At 43.6% G+C, this 20,150-nt stretch overlaps 1 protein-coding gene and 1 pseudogene across 1 annotated transcript; both read right to left on the bottom strand.

Annotated features, from left to right (window-relative positions):
* Positions 1-753: 753 nt before the first annotated feature.
* LOC107278755 (uncharacterized) lies at positions 754-2,254 on the bottom strand (annotated as a pseudogene).
* Positions 2,255-2,443: 189 nt separating this feature from the next.
* Positions 2,444-19,292, bottom strand: LOC107276137 (vacuolar protein sorting-associated protein 22 homolog 1). The gene is made up of 8 exons (XM_015759626.3): positions 18,988-19,292; positions 18,772-18,841; positions 18,572-18,682; positions 3,986-4,121; positions 3,724-3,878; positions 3,470-3,577; positions 3,075-3,164; positions 2,444-2,803 (listed from the first exon to the last, which is right to left on the bottom strand). The coding sequence occupies exons 2-8, from the start codon at positions 18,820-18,822 to the stop codon at positions 2,696-2,698; spliced, it is 759 nt and encodes a 252-aa protein (XP_015615112.1). The 5' UTR covers positions 18,823-18,841; positions 18,988-19,292; the 3' UTR covers positions 2,444-2,695.
* Positions 19,293-20,150: the final 858 nt, after the last annotated feature.

Here is a 20,150-nt window from a genome sequence, read left to right as displayed (position 1 = left end):
AGTTTTTTTTTTAGATAATAAGAGGAGTTCTGAAATACAGGAAGCACGCAAAAGCCTGGCTTAACTTCGTATTAAGACAGAGAAACAGCAAGGGACCTAGCAAAACAGACAACCACAAGAGAACCAAGTTGTGTCTTGTGTCAGCACTCAACAAGAACAAGGAAGGGAGAGACAGGAGACCCGAAAAAAGAATAAACTGAAGGGCGGTCCTAAAACACGGAACTGAAGAACACTTTAAACATAAAGCGTAAACTGATGAACCAGAAAAGAGCATGCCCAACCCCTTCACATCTGCTTGCTGCCAACTACTGATTGCGTAGACTATTTGGAGGTCAGACACCACAGGTTTCTATCAGGAATGAAACTTACAGTTATAGCCTTATAGGAGTGGAAAATCATATACATAAGCGGTTCTAAGACCTGGCATATGTCATATTTTTAGGAGTACAAATCAAAAACATGATCAACTATAATTTATGATATTGTCCATTGGACGTGTGTTATTCCTGGCCTTATTTCTCACTATCACTGAAATAACTGTGACAACTCCGCAGGATTTGCAGCATTGTATAAATCACAAAACAAACAGGGTTAAGAATTCAGCTACTGCCTACCCTACAAAAGTTACAATCATGCAAATTCCAGATTCTGCACAGGGACATAGTCAAATATAACCAATTAACATTATGGTACTAGCATATTCCTTGATATATTATGTGATTTACTCACTATTACTGCAGTATCAAAGGAAAATAAACGCAAAAGAAGCTTCATAATATCTCAACAAGTTGCATAGCACATAAAGCAATGCTGGGAACAAAATTATTTTGCTCCTGTGGTCAAAATCCTAAGGAAAAGTATTCACTATATCGACCAAAACAACAATTGACTGGTCGAATAAGATGCAAGTACTGATCACCGTATGAATATATTGTTTACATAAATGACCTAGTAAGCAAGCTAATGATCAAGCATTACCATTCTTTTTTTCTCTTGTGAGCAACTGAGCAATAGGACTTCAACATTGATCTAGGATGAACCCTTCTCAGGCTTGCATCAGCACAAGCTGGGGAAGATCCAAACTGATGGTCTGATGAGTGAACTGTTTGTTCAGGGGTGGTGAGCCTGGATAGTCAGCATTGCAGACATCACAGATTCCATCAGCCAAGGAATACTCATGCCACTCACCCAAGCGTGGCCCAGCCCCCTCGAACCCCTGGATGATCATCAACGCAAGCTGCAAATCCATCCAAGCCAAGAAATAGCGACCGCCCGCCCAAGTTGGTGATCATCTCCCACTTCCTTTTGTCAGACACCCAACGGAACACGCGGTACACAACCCTCTCCTCATGCTCCACGCTGATGAGCAACACCTCACCTCCACACTCCCGGAGCATGAACCGATGATCCCCCTCCGGCCTGTTCGCGTCATCATGCTCTCCCCCCCAGAAATGACAGCTCCAGTGAACTCTCCGACAGCTCGAGCGTGGCAAGACGGAGGCCAACCAGCGCGTAGAGGGTGCCGTTGACAGAGATCAAATCGTCGAACACTTGGGGTGCAGGGGCGGAGGCCACGCGCCAGAGCGCGTCCCCGGGGTGGCAGTGCTGGACGGTGGCCCGGCCGGCCAAGAAGATGACGACGAGGAGGTCCGCCGTGAGGATGACGCGGGAGAAGGGTGCGAAGACCTTGGGGAGGCGGAGCTGCTCGCAGGTGAAGAGGAGCCTTGGCGGGTAGTTGTTGGCGGCGGTGGTGAGGAAGCCGTGGGCGTAGAGGAGGGTGTAGCGTGAGGGGGGCAGGTGGTGCCCCCATGGGAGGGAGGCGGAAGCGGTGGAGGCGGCGGAGGCGCGGGTGGAAGAGCGCCTCGGAGAAGGAGGGGTAGAGGGAGACGAGGAGGAGCGGGGACTGCGAGGCGAGGAGGCGGCGCAACGCCGGGAGGAGCGCGCGGTAGGAGGCGCGCAGGGAGAAGAAATCCTCCAGGGACGTCAAGCGGCGGGCTATGTCAGGGATGAGATCTAGCGACGGTAACGACGAGTCGGCGGCGGCCGCCGGAGTAGGGGAGGAGGAATCACCGCCGGCGCTTCGCCTCTGTGGTGGCCATTTCCCAAAAATGAATTTCCGCCTCTTTTTTCCCTTTTATTTCTTCTTGCCAATTACTCCTGTCCGGCTGTCAATTGTCATTGGTAGAAGCCTTGAGGGCTGAGGCCCGTGGGCCGAATGAATATGGTTTTTATTAATCATTTTTATTGCGAGCATTTCTCTTGCTCACATTAGCAACTTACGGCGTGGAATACCCATATTTACAAACGAAAAATAATTTATAAATAGAATTTTTATATACGTGGCTGGAAATAAACTTCAATGAAAAAAACCCTCAAAATCAACTCTAAATTTAAAGTTGAAAAATTCAAATTCTAGCTGATGGCATAAACATAAGCGAAAATATGAGGAAAGATGAGGCCATTAGCATTGAAAATTTACAATTACGAGTAGAATTTCGTGAAAGAAGAACTAGTATAGTATAGACCACTAGTACAAATACGTTCAGAATCCTGCCTGATGCACGAATCACAATGTAACATTTTTGCCGGCAGCCCAGCACTGAAAGTGTATTGCTATCTCGTGATTCTTCCAGAGCTGTACAGAAATGAACCAATGGAAAAAAGGATACAGGTGACAACAATGGAGTGGAACAGGTCATGACTTGGCATCGGCACCAATCGAGTCAGAACTGAGAGTGGCGCACGGGAACCAGTATCTGCGCTTGCCATCCCTGTGCCCATCGTCGATCATAGCAAGCCCTTCCTGTTTGTGTAATAGAGATCAGAGTTGCATATAGATGCCAAAGACGTTCATAACAAGTGTCAATAGAGATGCACATAAGAAAAGTACTTTATTTATACATGGCAGCTCAAAAAGAAGGTAATCCTGCAATGGCTTAAGCGTGGATTCAACAGAGAGAATTCTAATCACCAATACATAACTTGCATCAAAGGAAGTCAGTTTTCTTTTCTTTGGGCACGGAAATGAAGCACAAAGGTGGCCTAAAGAGTGGAAATGCAGGAGCAGGATTTACCTTGAGCAAAGTTTCAAGGACATCGATGGCACGGCCAGTTGACCACGAGAACTTTCTCTTGACTTGTTCTACTGTGACAAAACCTTCAGCCTGCATGTGAATGATGTTATAACTGGGCAGGTATGGTCATATTGTGGCAAGGTGACAGATTGAGCAAGGCAGCAATTTGAAAGCTTTGGCTTAACATAGTTTTGTGCTATGTCTCTATGTTGACTGAAATAAGCATGATAAAACAAGTGTTTATGTGGAATATATAGGGCTTTACGACTTCCAACCAAAGGTTATACACCATCCACATACTTGTTCGGTGCAAGCATGATAAGGTTATGACAGCATCCACATACTTGTTAAGTGTACTGTAGTATTATACACTATTAAAAGCTGTGATTACAAACCTGAGCTAGCTCAAGTATCCCATTGTGATCTTTATTCAGTTCTGTAGGAACAGAACGTACAAGCTTTTTCTTCCCAACAGAAATTACTTCAAAACCACTACCAAGGACCTGAGAGTTCACAAGCGAAGGATCAGAAGAATTAACAGATCTGTCCAAGAATTAATCGATTCGAGTGCGATCTTGTAAAACTGGCATGAATGCAATTATAAGATTCCAAAAAAATATGTAGCTGTAGAATTCCTTAAAATACTTGCCTTCAGCTTACTTATTGCACGCAAACAATCATCTGATGTTAAGGATCCAAGATCAGCTTTCCTCTTCTGACACAGGAGTTTACGGAGATCTAGCAAGTCAATCAAGCCACCGTTGGTCGCTCTGGTTGCTATGCATATGTCAACAATCTGAACTCCTGGTGCAATAGACACAGATGCTAAGCAGAACATAAATGGTCCAATAATAAAAGAAAGAAACTTCCAGGATCAAAATAAATAAGATAGCTTAAATTAAGTTACCAACCCAATTCATAGTAGAAGTCACCAATCCCTAGAAGTTCTGCCCAAGCTCCTTTATTCGAAGCCAGAGGGTCTACTCCAACTTTTGCACACATCTCATGGAACTGTTGTCTAAATAGTGGATTTTTACGGATATCATTCTGCACTAGCACACCACATACACAAAGTTACCTAAGAGTTGGAATATGCTGTGCCATTTGAGCTCTATTGTGAACACCTAGAACATCAGTATAATATTGCAAATGTCACCCCTGCTGGAACTAGATGCCATGGGACAAGTGAAATGTATCACAAGAAATAATGATCAATTGGCACCTTGGTAACTCCAAAACCTTTTTCTGTTACATTTTCCATCTTTAACTGTTGAGTGTAGGCGTGTGTATTTCAGCCCAATAGGGCCCATTCCACCAATGTATATGTATAGTAGATGAGAAAGGAAATGAAGTGAAGCTTCTAGAGGAAAAATCACAAAACTACATGGTATCAGAGCTGGGTCACCGGCGACCTCGCCGACGCGAACCCTAGTCGGCGGCGGCGCTGTGACCAGAGGGGTTCTGCGGCGACGTCGACGGCTGAGGCGGAGCGGCGACGTCGGACAGCGGAGGCGGAGCGGCAGTGTTGACGGCGGAGGCGGCGACGGCTGCTGCAGAGGTTCTCGACGCGAGCAGCGTGAAGGAGGAGCAGGGCGCACGCTCGCTGGTTGAGCTGCGCAAGGATTTGGTGCAGCACAAGCTGTAGGGAGCACAGCGGCTGAGAGACGCGCAGCTGTTGGCTGTAGGATCAACAGAGAAGGATTTGGTGCTATTGGCTATTGTTGTCCGTTCCAGTGGTGGTGACTTTGGTGGTGCTGTTGCTGGTGCTGCTGCTACTTGAGAAGGTGAGGATTTGGAGGTGAAGCGGAAGCTTGGTTTGCTGTTGCTGTTGTTCTGATTTGGGGAAGAAACTGAGTACGAGAGCTTGGCTTGCTGCTGCTGTTGTGCTGATTTGGGGGAAACTGAAAAGTAGTGCTGCTGGGAGGAAGTAGTGCTACTGCTGCTGTTCTGTTTTTGGTGAGAAACTGAGGAGTAGTGTTGTTACTCCTATTAATTGATTTGGCTAGTATCCTAGAAGATTTGGTTGATCTGCCATGGGGGAAATTCAAGGAATTGAGCAAATACTTGAGAAATTGGCTGAAGAAGTTGAAGAAATAAGGGGAAGAATTCAGAAAGTGAAGGAGAAAACAACAGTGCTTGGCAACTTTGTTAATCTCGCACATCCTATGCAGGTACCTAACTCAACTTGGATATTAGACTCCGGAGCATCTAGACATGTTACAGGAATGTCGAGTGAGTTTACATCATATACTCCATTTCAGTCATCATTTAAAGAAACAATTCAAACTGCCGACGGAACTTTACGACATGTGAGGGGAGTGGGAACAGTCAAATGTACTCCATCAATTACATTGTCGTCAGTTTTATATGCTCCCTCTTTTCCTGTTAACCTAGTATCCGTAAGCTCGTTGGTTGATCATATGGATTGTCGAATTACTATTGACCGAGAGAATTGTCTAATTGAGGAGAGAAGAACTGGAAGAAAGCTTGGAACCGGCGTTAGGCATAATGGGTTGTGGTATCTAGATAGAAGAGGGACGGACAAAGCACTATGTAGTGCTTTGTTAGCTAGCACAAGTGAAGAGGAGGCTAAATTGATTCTAAAACATTGTCAATTGGGACATATGTCCTTTGATACTATGTCTAAGGTATTTCCTGATGAGATGAGTAAGGTGGACAAAATCAAATTAATGTGTGATGCATGCGAGTATGGAAAACATACACGAACCACATACATAAGCAGAGGACTTCGAAGCATTTTGCCATTTGTGTTGGTTCACTCTGATGTATGGACTTCTCCTATTGCTTCGGTAAGTGGAGCAAAGTACTTTGTCACCTTTATTGATTGCCACTCACGAATGACTTGGATATATCTCATGAGACACAAGAGTGAAGTATTGAAATGTTTCAAGAATTTCTATGCTTGGGTTAGGAATCAATTAAACACTTGTGTTAAAGTTATTAGGAGCGATAATGGGGGAGAATATGTGAATGATGAATTTAGGAGTTTTCTCTCAGCAGAAGGAATAGTACATCAAACTTCTTGTGCTGACACACCTCCACAGAACGGAGTAGCTGAGAGGAAAAATCAACATATTCTGGAGGTAACTCGTTCACTCATGTATACGATGAATGTACCAAAGTTTCTATGGAGTGAGGCAGTCATGACAGCAACATATCTCATCAATCGCATGCCATCACGAATACTTGGGATGAAGACTCCATATGAAATGGTGTTTGGGAAGAATGAATTCATTGTTCCTCCAAAAGTGTTTGGGTGTACTTGTTTTGTCAGAGATCATAGACCATCCGTTGGAAAATTGGATCCTCGAGCCGTCAAGTGTATTTTTATAGGTTACTCTTCTGGGCAAAAGGGATATAAATGTTGGAGTCCATCTGAGCGGCGAACTTTTGTTAGTATGGATGTTACTTTTAGAGAGTCTGTTCCGTTCTATGGAGAAAGAACAGATTTGAGTTCCTTGTTTGTTGATCTTGACAATCCAATTATTGATGAGGATGGACAAGAGGGGGAGAATGGCTCATCAGGTACTGAAGAAGACACACAATCAAGAAGCATGAAATTTGTGGTTGGCTCAATCCCATATCCTGTTAGTGAACCCATTCATGAGCAAAATTGGAGAAGGCCACGTGAAGAAGAAAATCTACAAGTTTATACTAGGAGGAAAACAAGGTCTTTGGAGGCGCAAACAATGGGGCAACATGAGTCTCCTATGGATGGGATGGAGCAGCAACAATCTTCAATTGTTGCTGAAGTAGGTGATAAACCATCTGATCAGTGTGATACTATACAGATTTCATCGGATACGGAAGGAGAGGAGTTTGAAACAGGGGGAGAAGAAACTAATCTTCCTATTGCTATAAGAAAAGGGGTAAGAAGCAATGCAGGTAAACCTCCACAAAGGTATGGTTTTGAAGCTCAAGGTGTGAATGATGATGAGAATAACATAGCCAATTATGTCTCTTATGCTTCTTTGTCATCCACATATAAGGCCTTTGTGACATCACTAAATTCAGTGGAAATTCCAAATGATTGGAGGGAAGCAAAGCAAGACCCAAGGTGGCATCAAGCTATGCTAGAGGAGCTAGAGGCTCTTGAAAAGAACAAAACATGGGACCTTGTACCATTCCCTAAAGGGAAGAAAGTGGTTAACTGTAAATGGGTTTATACAGTAAAGCAAAATCCTGATGGAAATGTGGAAAGATACAAGGCAAGGCTTGTGGCTAAGGGATATAGTCAAACATATGGAATTGATTATGATGAAACTTTTGCACCAGTAGCAAAGATGAGCATGGTAAGAACTCTTATCTCTTGTGCAGCTAATTTTGATTGGCCATTGCATCAGTTAGATGTCAAGAATGCATTCTTACATGGAGATCTTCAAGAGGAGGTGTATATGGAAATTCCACCTGGATTTGCTACCTCACAAACTGAAGGTAAAGTGTTGAGACTAAAAAAATCTTTATATGGCCTTAAACAATCACCAAGAGCATGGTTTGATCGCTTTAGACGTGCAATGTGTGGTATGGGTTATAAACAGTGCAATGGAGACCACACAGTTTTCTATCGCCATAATAGAGGTCTTAAAACTATTCTTGTTGTGTATGTTGATGACATGATTATCACTGGAGATGATTGCTTGGAGATATCTAGGTTGAAACAAAATCTAAGCAAGGAGTTTGAGGTCAAGGATCTGGGCCAATTAAAATATTTTTTGGGTATTGAAATTGCAAGATCTCCTAGAGGAATAGTTCTTTCACAGCGAAAGTATGTATTGGATCTGCTCAGTGATACAGGTATGCTTGGATGTCGGCCAGCTTCTACACCAATTGAACAAAATCATAAGTTATGTGCTGAATCTGGAGATCCAGTTAATAAAGAGAGATATCAAAGACTTGTGGGAAGGTTGATATATTTGTGTCACACAAGACCTGATATAACTTATGCTGTGAGTGTGGTGAGCCGATACATGCATGATCCTAGAAGTGGTCACATGGATGTTGTGTATAGAATTTTGAGATATTTGAAGGCAAGCCCAGGTAAAGGCATATGGTTCAAGAAGAATGGACACCTAGATGTGGAGGGATATTGTGATGCAGATTGGGGCAGTTGTCTTGATGATAGGAGGTCAACATCAGGCTACTGTGTATTTATTGGTGGCAATTTGGTATCTTGGAGGAGCAAGAAACAATCAGTTGTATCTCGCTCGACTGCTGAGGCGGAATACAGGTCAATGTCGATGAGCTTGAGTGAATTGTTATGGTTGAAAAATCTTTTGGCTGAATTGAAGCTGTCGACAAGCACTTCCATGAAGTTGTGGTGTGACAACAAATCAGCCATAAATATTGCTAACAATCCAGTCCAGCATGATCGAACGAAGCATGTGGAAATAGATCGCTTCTTTATTAAAGAGAGAATGGATGAGGGAACCTTAAACTTAGGCTTTGTAAACTCTGGTGAACAAGTAGCTGACAGTTTAACGAAGGCATTAGGTGCTAGAGAGTGCACTTCTTCGTGTAGCAAGATGGGCATGATAGATATTTATCGCCCATCTTGAGGGGGAGTGTTGAGTGTAGGTGTGTGTATTTCAGCCCAATAGGGCCTATTCCACCAATGTATATGTATAGTAGATGAGAAAGGAAATGAAGTGAAGCTTCTAGAGGAAAAATCACAAAACTACATTAACCACCATTCCTCAGTTTTGGTATATCTTGAGCACTTGACCATGGACTCGTATGCTATTTAGGTTCCCTATTTCCCAGTTCGATAGGCAACTTTAATCAAGTGAGTAGCAGTAACTTCGTTGTTTGCATGTTTGTTAGAACATTCATTTCATTTGCGCAGGGCAGTTGAAAAAAAAAGTAAGAATTCAGTCAGTCGAAAAAAGATGCGAGAACAACTGATATATTCTAATCCCCAAGATTAAGAAGATCATGAAAGCATGCTATGTGTTGTAGCAGGGTGCAAACACCTTTTCCTCCAATTCGGTCAAAACACTACGAGGTTTTGCAAGACCTAAGTATCCAGAAGGGAAAACACTCATTTTGAGTGGAAACTACCTTTCCAAGAGGAAGAACACCTTCCCAAAGGGAAAATACCTTCCCAGAGGAAGAACACTCATTCGAATAGAAAATACCTCTTCGGGTGAAGAACACCTTTTTAGGGACATTCCATAATCGCTAATACAACTACACATATTTTGGACAAGTTGCAATTTCACAGGTGTTTTCCAAGGATGAAAGAGAAGGCAAAGGGGAATTCGAATTCCCAGGAGGAAGAAGACGGTCCAGGACGGAAAAGGCATTTTTCCCAAGAGTTCGAGGAAGAGCACTACTCGAACAAGAGAAGATGCCAAGGGAAGATTCCGTGGGGACCACCTTCAACCACTCTCGCCAGCTAGCACCTAAAAGACTAGAAGACCCCTGGAGATGTACTAGAATGCCCCCACAGACGCTGATGTGGCAGGGGCATTAGAGTAAACTTACAAAGACCCACAGGGGTAAAAATGTAATCTCACGTGTACGACCACTGGTTATAAAAGCCAGTCAAAAACCTGTAGCAAGAACAAGACATCTTGAATACAAAAGTAATCCTCAAAAGTTGTGTTCACTGTTCGAGCTCGTTTCTAAGGATAGGCGGGAAAACACTTCTTTCCGGCCTATCCCCGATCTTGTTCGTGACCTAAGGTCACAACAGTGGCGCCGTCCGTGGGGACGGAAAGTCTCCATTGAATTGGGCTCAAACAGTAAATGCGACGTTCTCAACGACAGAAGACTGTGCCAGTACGCTATACAGGAGCTTTTGCAAGCGCGACAGCTGCACTCGAGAGAGAGTGGGAAAAGGCAGTGGAAGAAAGTGACTTGGTAAGAGCAACGGAAACACTTGACAAGCAGTGGGCAGAGATGGCCAAGACATCCACAGCAGCAGGAGGTAATGAAACAACTCAAGAAGAAAGAATTGCTGGTGCGGTGGTGGAAGAAACAGAGAAAACACCCATGAGTGATGTAGAGCTTGCTGAATTGGTCCAAGCGCAAGGGGCTGTCATGGTGAGTAAAGGACAATATGAGGAATTGCAAAAAGAGTTACAAAGATTGCAAACCCTACACAATCAGACAGTAGGAGCAGGAGGATCAAGTGATCAGTGTGCAATACCAGGGGCTAGGGAAAAGCAATCAGATCAGGCAAAAGGAGATGCCCAGGGGGAGAACAAAGAAGGAGAAAGTATCAAAGCCACCCAAGCTCAAGATCTACCACGAACCCAAGCTCCCAATCAAGTACAAAACCTATCTCAGGCTCAAATTCCCATTCTTACCCAGAATACACCTCAAGCTCAAATTACCATTCCTACTCAGAACCTAGCTCAAACCTTGATCCCTAGCCAAAACCAAATTCCCATTCAAACGCACATTTCTTTCCAGCCGCATATTCCAATTCAAACTCAAATTCCTAACCAAGTACAATATCCTCAAACACAATTACATCAAACCCACCCAGTTCTTCCCAATCAAATCCAAATCCCCCAACCTCATATCCTACAAAGCAATATCCCACGAACACAACTCCCACAAAATGATACACCACAAATACAAGTTCCACAAACCCAAATACCACAGATTCAAACATCTTTGCCCAACTTCACACATACGCAATCAACAAACACTCAAGCAGCTCAAAACCATCACCAAGTCCCCCAAGGTTTTTCCCCTTTCCATATGCAACAACCAGAGATGATGTTTGAACAAGGGTACATCCCACAAATGGCCAACCATATACAATATGCAGGTCAGATACCGAACCAAGCCTTTCAATTCCAGCCCACACAACCCTATTTTCAACCAACCAGAGCAATAGATACAAAGAATCCCTTAAGTCAAAACCTGCAAATGGCACCTTGGCCAATAAACTTCAAGTTGTCCAACATCACAAAGTACAAAGGAGACACAGATCCCAATGAATACCTCAGAGTATATGAGACAGCAGTTGAAGCAGCAGGGGGAGATGATACCACGAAAGCTAAGATACTCCCAACAATGCTAGAAGGAGTAGCATTATCATGGTACACTACCATTCCACCAATGACAATCTATTCATGGGAACATATGAGAGACACCTTTCGAGCAGGATTCATTGGGGCGTATGAAGAACCAAAAGAGGCAGATGACTTGTATGCCATGAAGCAGCTTCCAGGGGAAACATTGAGAAGTTTCATCGTGAAGTTTTCAAGGGTAAGATGTCAGATCAGGCATGTAGATGATGAAATGCTCATAGCGGCAGCAAAAAGGGCATTGCTACCCGGTCCTCTTCGTTTTGATCTTGCTAGAAATAGACCAAAGACAGCAAAAGACTTGTTTGAAAAAATGGAAAGTTTTGCAAGAGGAGAAGAAGATGAGTTGAGAGTGCAAGAGGAAGAAGCCGTCTTGTTGGGAAAAAAGCAGTCAAAGAACAAACAAATTTCCCAAGGGGAAGAACAAAAGGGAGAGAATACCGGAAAGCCCTGGAAAAAGTTCAAGTCTGACTATAAACAAGATCAGAAAAAACAAGTAAATTTTATCGGAGATGGATCCAACAATGAAAGAGAAAAAGGAAAACATCAATGGGACAACACTCGCAGAGGGAGAAACAATTGGGGGCAATTTGGAAAAGGTCGAGGACAATGGTGGAATTCAGGCAGAGGTAGAGGACGATGGTGGAACAATGAAAGAGGAAAAGGAAGAGAAAATAAACCTGACCAAACCAAATTTTGTCAAACACATGGACCAGGAGGTCATTCCACAGAAGAATGTTACAGTAAGTTCTGTCATATACATGGTCCGGGAGGTCATTCCACAGAAGAATGCAGGCAAATGACTCACTTGTTGGAAAAACACGTAAATCGATATGAGAACAAGTATGAAGGAGCTCGTGATCAACGAGGACAAAACGCCATAAAAGCACCGCAAGTTATGAAGATAGAGGCAATTGAAGAAGTGCCAAAGAGAGTGATAAATGCCATAACTGGGGGCTCTTCATTGGGAGTTGAGTCAAAAAGGCAAAGAAAAGCATATGTCAGACAGGTAAATCATGTCGGGACAATCTATCAGTCAAAACCACCAGTATACTCAAAAACGGTAATTTCCTTTGGGCCTGAAGATGCAGAAGGAATACTTTTCCCTCATCAAGATCCTTTAGTGGTCTCAGTGGAAATAGCACAATGCGAAGTGCAAAGAGTGTTAATCGATGGAGGAAGTTCAGCGGATGTGCTGTTTTACGATGCTTTCAAGAAAATGCAAATACCAGAAGATAGGTTAACAAATGCAGGAGTACCTTTACAAGGTTTTGGTGGGCAACAAGTACATGCAATTGGAAAAATATCTTTACAAGTGGTCTTTGGAAAAGGCACTAATGTGAGAAAAGAAGAGATAGTATTTGATGTGGTCGATATGCCATATCAGTACAATGCAATTCTTGGAAGGTCAACGATCAATATTTTTGAGGCCATAATACACCACAACTATATATGTATGAAGCTCCCAGGACCAAGGGGAGTAATAACGGTCCGAGGAGAACAGCTTGTAGCAAGAAAGTATGAGCTTCAAGGAACACCAAGTGTGAAAGGAGTACATGTGGTTGACCAAAAACAGGGAGAATACATAAAAATACAAAAGCCAATTCCTGAAGGGAAAACAAAGAAAGTACAGTTGGATGAACATGACCCTGGAAAGTTCATTCTGATAGGAGAAAACTTGGAAAAACATATTGAGGAAGAAATCTTAAAGGTAGTAAAAGAAAACATGGCTGTATTTGCATGGTCACCAGATGAGTTGCAGGGAGTTGATAGAAGTCTAATTGAGCACAACCTAGCGATTAAGTCAGGATACAAGCCCAAAAAACAAAAATTGAGAAGAATGTCTACAGACAGACAACAAGCTGCAAAAATTGAACTTGAAAAGTTGTTGAAGGCGAAAGTCATAAGAGAAGTGATGCACCCAGAATGGCTGGCAAATCCAGTGTTAGTAAAGAAGGCAAATGGCAAGTGGAGAATGTGCATTGACTTTACAGACCTCAACAAGGCATGCCCAAAAGATGATTTTCCTTTGCCACGGATAGACCAGTTGGTAGATGCCACAGCTGGATGCGAACTAATGAGTTTCTTAGACGCATACTCTGGCTATCACCAAGTTTTTATGGTGAAGGAGGATGAGGAAAAGACATCATTTATAACACCATTTGGAACTTATTGTTTCATCAGAATGCCATTTGGTTTGAAGAATGCAGGAGCGACTTTTGCCAGGCTCATAGGAAAAGTCTTGGCTAAGCAGTTAGGACGGAATGTCGAGGCATACGTAGATGACATTGTGGTAAAGAGTAAACAAGCATTTACCCATGGCAAAGATTTGCAAGAAACATTTGAAAACCTGAGAAAATGCTCAGTTAAGCTTAATCCAGAAAAGTGTGTTTTTGGCGTTAGAGCAGGAAAGTTACTTGGTTTCTTGGTGTCCAAAAGAGGAATAGAGGCGAATCCTGACAAAATCGCAGCAATCCATCAAATGGAGCCGCCAAAAAACACAAGAGAAGTGCAGAGGTTGACAGGCCGAATGGCATCTTTGAGTAGATTTCTATCTAAATCAGCAGAAAAGGGATTACCCTTCTTCAAGACTTTGAGGGGAGCAAACACGTTCGAGTGGACCGCTGAATGCCAACAAGCTTTCGATGACTTGAAGAAATACTTGCATGAAATGCCAACATTAGCAAGTCCGCCAAAAGGTCAACCTCTGTTAATGTATGTGGCAGCAACTCCAGCGACAGTTAGCGCAGTTTTGGTACAAGAGGAAGAAAATAGGCAAGTGCCGGTATACTTTGTCTCAGAAGCATTACAAGGACCAAAAACACGATACTCAGAAGTAGAAAAGTTGATTTATGCAATTGTGATGGCTTCAAGAAAGTTGAGACATTATTTTCTGTCGCATGACATAACAATACCATCGGCATACCCGATAGGAGAAGTGTTAACAAACAAGGAAGTCGCGGGGAGAATAGCAAAATGGGCAATGGAACTCTTACCTTTTGACCTGAAATACACATCAAGAACAGCCATAAAGTCACAAGTACTAGCAGATTTTGTGGCAGAATGGACTCCCAATGAGGTAGAACAACAGGAAGAAGTCGAAAAACCATGGATAGTATTCTCCGATGGGGCATGCAATGCCGCCGGAGCAGGAGCCGCTGCAGTTGTGAAAACACCAATGAAGCAAACGTTGAAGTATTCTGTTCAATTAGCTTTTCCTTCAACAAACAACACAGCAGAGTATGAAGGCGTTTTGTTGGCTATGAGAAAGGCAAGAGCGCTAGGGGCTCGGCGGTTAATAGTCAAAACTGACTCAAAGTTGGTAGCAGGTCACTTTTCCAAATCCTTTGAAGCAAAGGAGAAAACTATGGCTAAATATCTAGAAGAAGCAAGGCTGAATGAGAAACATTTCTTGGGAATAACGGTAAAAGCCATAACAAGGGAAGAAAATGGAGAAGCTGATGAGCTAGCTAAAGCAGCCGCAACAGGTCAACCATTGGAAAATTCATTTTTCGATATAATCACCCAGCCAAGTTACGAAAAGAAAGAAGTAGCATGCATACAGAGAGAAGGAGATTGGAGAGAACCGATCTTGAAATACCTTGTCAGTGCACAACTTCCAGAAAAGGAAGAAGAAGCAAAGAGAATACAACTAACGTCCAAGAAATACAAAGTGGTAGAGGGACAGTTGTATAAAAGTGGAGTTACTGCTCCCTTGTTAAAGTGTGTAACAAGGGAAGAAGGCATGAAGATGGTGGTAGAAATACATGAAGGCTTGTGTGGAGCTCATCAAGCACCACGGTCAGTGGCTTCAAAAGTCATAAGACAAGGAATCTATTGGCCAACAATTATGAAAGATACAGAGAAATACATCAAGACGTGCAAAGCATGTCAGAAGTTCGGCCCAATGACAAAAGCACCACCCAAAGAACTGCAACCAATTCCGCCAGTCTGGCCTTTTTACAGATGGGGAATAGATATAGTAAGTCCTCTTCCAAGAGCGAAGGGAGATCTGCGCTTTGTCATTGTTGCAATTGAATACTTTTCAAGATGGATTGAGGCAGAAGCAGTGGCAAGAATAACTTCTGCAGCAGTACAAAAGTTTGTTTGGAAGAACATAATATGTCGATTTGGAATCCCAAAGGAAATAGTATGTGACAATGGAAAGCAATTCGAATCTGGAAAATTTCAAGACATGTGTAAAGGCCTTAATTTGCAAATCAACTTTGCCTCTGTAGGCCATCCTCAGACAAATGGAGCTGTGGAAAGGGCAAATGGTAAAATCATGGAAGCTATCAAGAAGAGGTTAGAAGGATCAGCAAAAGGAAAATGGCCAGAGGACTTGCTATCAGTGCTTTGGGCACTAAGAACTACGGTAGTAAGGTCGACTGGCATGACCCCTTTCAGGTTGGTTTATGGCGATGAAGCAATGACTCCAAGCGAAGTAGGGGCACATTCTCCAAGAATGATATTTGACCAAAAAGATGAAGAAGGAAGAGAGATAACTCTTGAAATGCTAGATGAAATAAGGGTTGAAGCTTTGGAGAAGATGGCATCATACACAGAAGGAACAAAGAGCTATTACAACCAAAAAGTAAAGACAAGGCCGATTGAAGAAGGAGATTTGGTCTTGAAGAAAGTGCTCAATGAGGTAGCTGTTGGAAAACTCGAGTCAAAGTGGGAAGGACCATTCATAGTCAAAAAGAAGACAGAAACGGGAGCATTCAAGTTAGCATATCTTGATGGTGAGGAGTTAAAGCATACTTGGAATGCTATTTCTTTAAAGAAATTTTATGCCTGAAAAAAAAAAAGGAGAGAGAAAGAGAAAAAGGAGAACACGGGAGCTCGAGTTTGTAGTATACTCACTCAGATGTAAATACGAATGATATCCAAGTTAATGTATATAAACAGGACGTAGGGTTTTTATCCATAATGGAGGCCCGAACCTGTATAAAAAACATGCCTCTGTGTATGATTGCAATAGAACTCCGCACGCTCGGAGTCAAATACTCTCGACTAGCAAAGTCGACAAAATAGAACTCCGCACGCTCGGAGTCAAATACATTCGACTAACAAAGTCGACAAAATAGAACTCCGCACGCTCGGAGTCAAATACTCTCGACTAAACAGAGTCGACAAAATAGAACTCCGCACGCTCGGAGTCAAATACATTCGACTAACAAAGTCAACGAAATAGAACTCCGCACGCTCGGAGTTAAATACTCTCGACTAGCAAAGTCGACAAAATAGAACTCCGCACGCTCGGAGTCAAATACATTCGACTAACAAAGTCGACAAAATAGAACTCCGCACGCTCGGAGTCAAATACTCTCGACTAAACAAAGTCGACAAAATAGAACTCCGCACGCTCGGAGTCAAATACATTCGACTAACAAAGTCGACAAAATAGAACTCCGCACGCTCGGAGTCAAATACATTCGACTAACAAAGTCGACAAAATAGAACTCCGCACGCTCGGAGTCAAATACTCTCGACTAGCAAAGTTCGACAAAATAGAACTCCGCACGCTCGGAGTTAAATACTCTCGACTAGCAAAGTCGACAAAATAGAACTCCGCACGCTCGGAGTCAAATACATTCGACTGACAAAGTCGACAAAATAGAACTCCGCACGCTCGGAGTCAAATACATTCGACTAGCAAAGTCGACAAAATATAACTCCTCACGCTAGGAGTCAGATACTTTCGACTAGCAAATTTCGACCTCGTCACTTCTTCGAAAGGTGAGGAGGACGGCGGTTTTCGAACTACTTTGCCTTAGCCCTAAAACGAGCTCAGGAATGCTCGAACTCTATTCTTGTTCGAGCTCAAAAAGCGGAGAATCCGCGTGACGAGGTAAAATACGTTTCGACCTCGTCACTCCTTCGAAAGGTGAGGAGGACGGCGGTTTTCGAACTATTTTGCCTTAGTCCAAAAAACCAACTAAAGAATGCTCGAACTCTATTCTCGTTCGAGCTCAAAAAGCGGAGAATCCGCGTGACGAGGTAAAATACGTTTCGACCTCGTCACTCCTTCGAAAGGTGAGGAGGACGGCGGTTTTTGAACTATTTTGCCTTAGTCCAAAAAACCAACTAAAGAATGCTCGAACTCTATTCTCGTTCGAGCTCAAAAAGCGGAGAATCCGCGTGACGAGGTAAAATACGTTTCGACCTCGTCACTCCTTCGAAAGGTGAGGAGGACGGCGGTTTTCGAACTATTTTGCCTTAGTCCAAAAAACCAACTAAAGAATGCTCGAACTCTATTCTCGTTCGAGCTCAAAAAGCGGAGAATCCGCGTGACGAGGTAAAATACGTTTCGACCTCGTCACTCCTTCGAAAGGTGAGGAGGACGGTGGTTTTCGAACTATTTTGCCTTAGTCCAAAAAAACCAACTAAAGAATGCTCGAACTCTATTTTCCCTTCGCTCGAGCTCAAAAGGCGGAAAATGCACGTGACGAGATAAAGTACGTTTCGATTTCGTAACTTCTTCCAAAGATAAGGAGGACGTAGTTTACCTAAGGGTGCTTGAACAATTGAAATAAAGAGCGTTTATAAAGAAAAGAAGAAAGGAAGGGTTTATTTGATGTTAAGAAGGTATAACAAGTTACACACAAACTCTACAAAGAAGAAAGAAAAGAGTTGGGATAAACAATGTTGAGAGGAGAAGGCATTACTGTATATGGAACTATTGAATAACGCCTTTTCCATATTCTACGTTGGCGTTCGGACGGTTGGAAGTTTCGCCAAAAGGCTTTACTAGCAAGAGTATTGTTCGAACGCCGTTCCCTAAACTCAAGTACAAAGTCACGTAAACTGTCATGTCGATGGCTTCGTTGCCATCGGAAAAACCTAAAAGCAAATATACAAGTATTATCATAACAGGCTTCGAGTTCGTCATCGGAGATGGCGGTCCTGGTAGAAGAAAGCTTTGCAGGGTCTCGAAATGCTAAGTGCTTCACATTTCGAGTGGGCAAAGTGTTGTTGCGTCGAATCACAAGTTTTCGATTCGAGTTAACCTGCAGCCCCCCCAAAGAAAGGGAATTTCCGTGAAAAGCATGCAATAAGAGAAAAGCATTATAGTCAGCTACACTATGAATGCCCCCACAGACGCTGATGTGGCAGGGGCATTAGAGTAAACTTACAAAGACCCACAGGGGTAAAAATGTAATCTCACGTGTACGACCACTGGTTATAAAAGCCAGTCAAAAACCTGTAGCAAGAACAAGACATCTTGAATACAAAAGTAATCCTCAAAAGTTGTGTTCACTGTTCGAGCTCGTTTCTAAGGATAGGCGGGAAAACACTTCTTTCCGGCCTATCCCTGATCTTGTTCGTGACCTAAGGTCACAACACTATGTGTAATTCAATTTGGGACATACGAATAGCGACGATAAGATTTTCTGTCAAACTCAACTAGAATACAGGAGTAAGAATCACCTTATGCTTGAGTGCAAATTCTTCGAGTTGTGTCCGAAATGTGGCAAGCTGCTCCTTCATTACATCGGTCCTGACCTTGGCCACATTTTCCCCAACCAGCCGGAATTGGTCCTTAAATTTTCCAAGAGCACACTCATCTCAGGATCCACAGGAAAAGAAAAAACATTATAAGCTATCCAAGCAAGATGATGTCCACATACGCGAGTAGCCGCCGCGTTCTGTAAACCCGCGATTCCCGGTCGCCTCCTCATGCTTCCTAGTCTAAATTGGCTGCAGTCCCATAAAAATCCGATGGAATTAATTAGCACATCTCGTGAACAGCGATCGATTCGATGTGGCCTGAGTTCTGCGTGTGTTCTAAACTTCTAATCGATCGAACATAGCGCAAGCAGCAGAGGTTAGGGCGGGGATGTTACCTGGGTTCGTGACAGCCTCCGGCGAGAAGCGGAGCGGACCGTCTCCAGATCGGTCGCCTGCGGGCTCAATCGGAGCACCGGAGCCGAGTCAATCCCCCTCGCCTCCACCTCCACCAGGCAGCTAGGTCGACTGCGACGGGTGGGATGCGTACTGGGCGACCGGGGCTTGTGGAGAGGAAGAAGGCGGTGGAGGCAGAGCAGCGGTGACGCTGGTAAGAGGCGGTGGCGCCGGTGAGAGGCGGCGGAGGCGGTGGCCGGTGGGATGGCGAGTGGACGACGGCCTTGGATCAGCGACTAGTTCAGCCGCAGAGGAAAAGACGAGACGACGGCAAGAGGCGATGATGTTTGGGCCCCAGTCAATCCACTGCGGGGCCCATCATTTGCTGGGCTGGAATCCGAATAAGGCCCACCAAATGTCTGATCCACAACGAAATTTAAATGGAATAAGTTCACATTAGTGTGGTGGACAGTGTCAGGCAGTGACGTGGCGTTGTTTGCCACGGGGCTTATTGGGCCTCGCCCGCTGACGCTGGTGTGACTCTGGCCCGTCTACTTTGTAAGGCCCAGAAAGTGTATACAACTTTTTAAATTGGAACAAGTTCAGTTTAGATCATCGCCGAGTTCGAATCTCATCCTCGAACTGCAATACCAAATATGATGAGTCCCTCAACTTGCAAAACGGTGTACCTGAGATTCTAATAAGAGTATAATGTCTGGGTTTGGTATTTATTCTTCCTCCAATCCCCTCTCTTTCCCTTGGCAAAAATCTCTTCTCCTTGCGGTAGATTGGTTTTTCTCCTTCGTAATTTTCCCTTTTTCTTCTTTCTATTGTAGCATCTTTCTCATCAGATAGCAATCCCAAGTCTAGCTCATCCAAATCAGTATTTCTTGGTCCAATCGGCAATTCGGATCCCACTGAGTTTATTAATGCCGAAACCAACAGGGTTCCCTTCAGATTAGCCAACCCTAGCTTAAACCATTGGACAAACACCTTCGAATCTTGGCCAACGACCAACAAAAACTGGCCAGAGTGGTACAATAGGGTATCGGCTAGTAAGCAAACACACTGGGAAGAACTTGGGATAGCCAAGAGCTTAGCCTTGACTGTAGCCGATATGGCTAAGGACGAGCCCATGATGTCGGCAGCCTCCTACTTTTGGTCC

This window comes from Oryza sativa, chromosome 11 (assembly GCF_034140825.1).
Source record: "Oryza sativa Japonica Group chromosome 11, ASM3414082v1".
NCBI lineage: Eukaryota > Viridiplantae > Streptophyta > Magnoliopsida > Poales > Poaceae > Oryza > Oryza sativa.
The sequence above is the reverse complement of the archived record's forward strand: the minus strand, read 5'-3'. Positions and strand labels throughout refer to the sequence as shown.

Coding starts and splice junctions, on each gene's coding strand:
- LOC107276137 (XM_015759626.3), bottom strand. CDS start 18,822: ATGAGGAGGCGACCGGGAATCGCGGGTTTACAGAACGCGGCGGCTACT. Junction 3,578..3,723: donor GTGCAATAAGTAAGCTGAAG/GCAAGTATTTTA, acceptor GTGAACTCTCAG/GTCCTTGGTAGTGGTTTTGA. Junction 2,804..3,074: donor TCCTTGAAACTTTGCTCAAG/GTAAATCCTGCT, acceptor TTACACAAACAG/GAAGGGCTTGCTATGATCGA.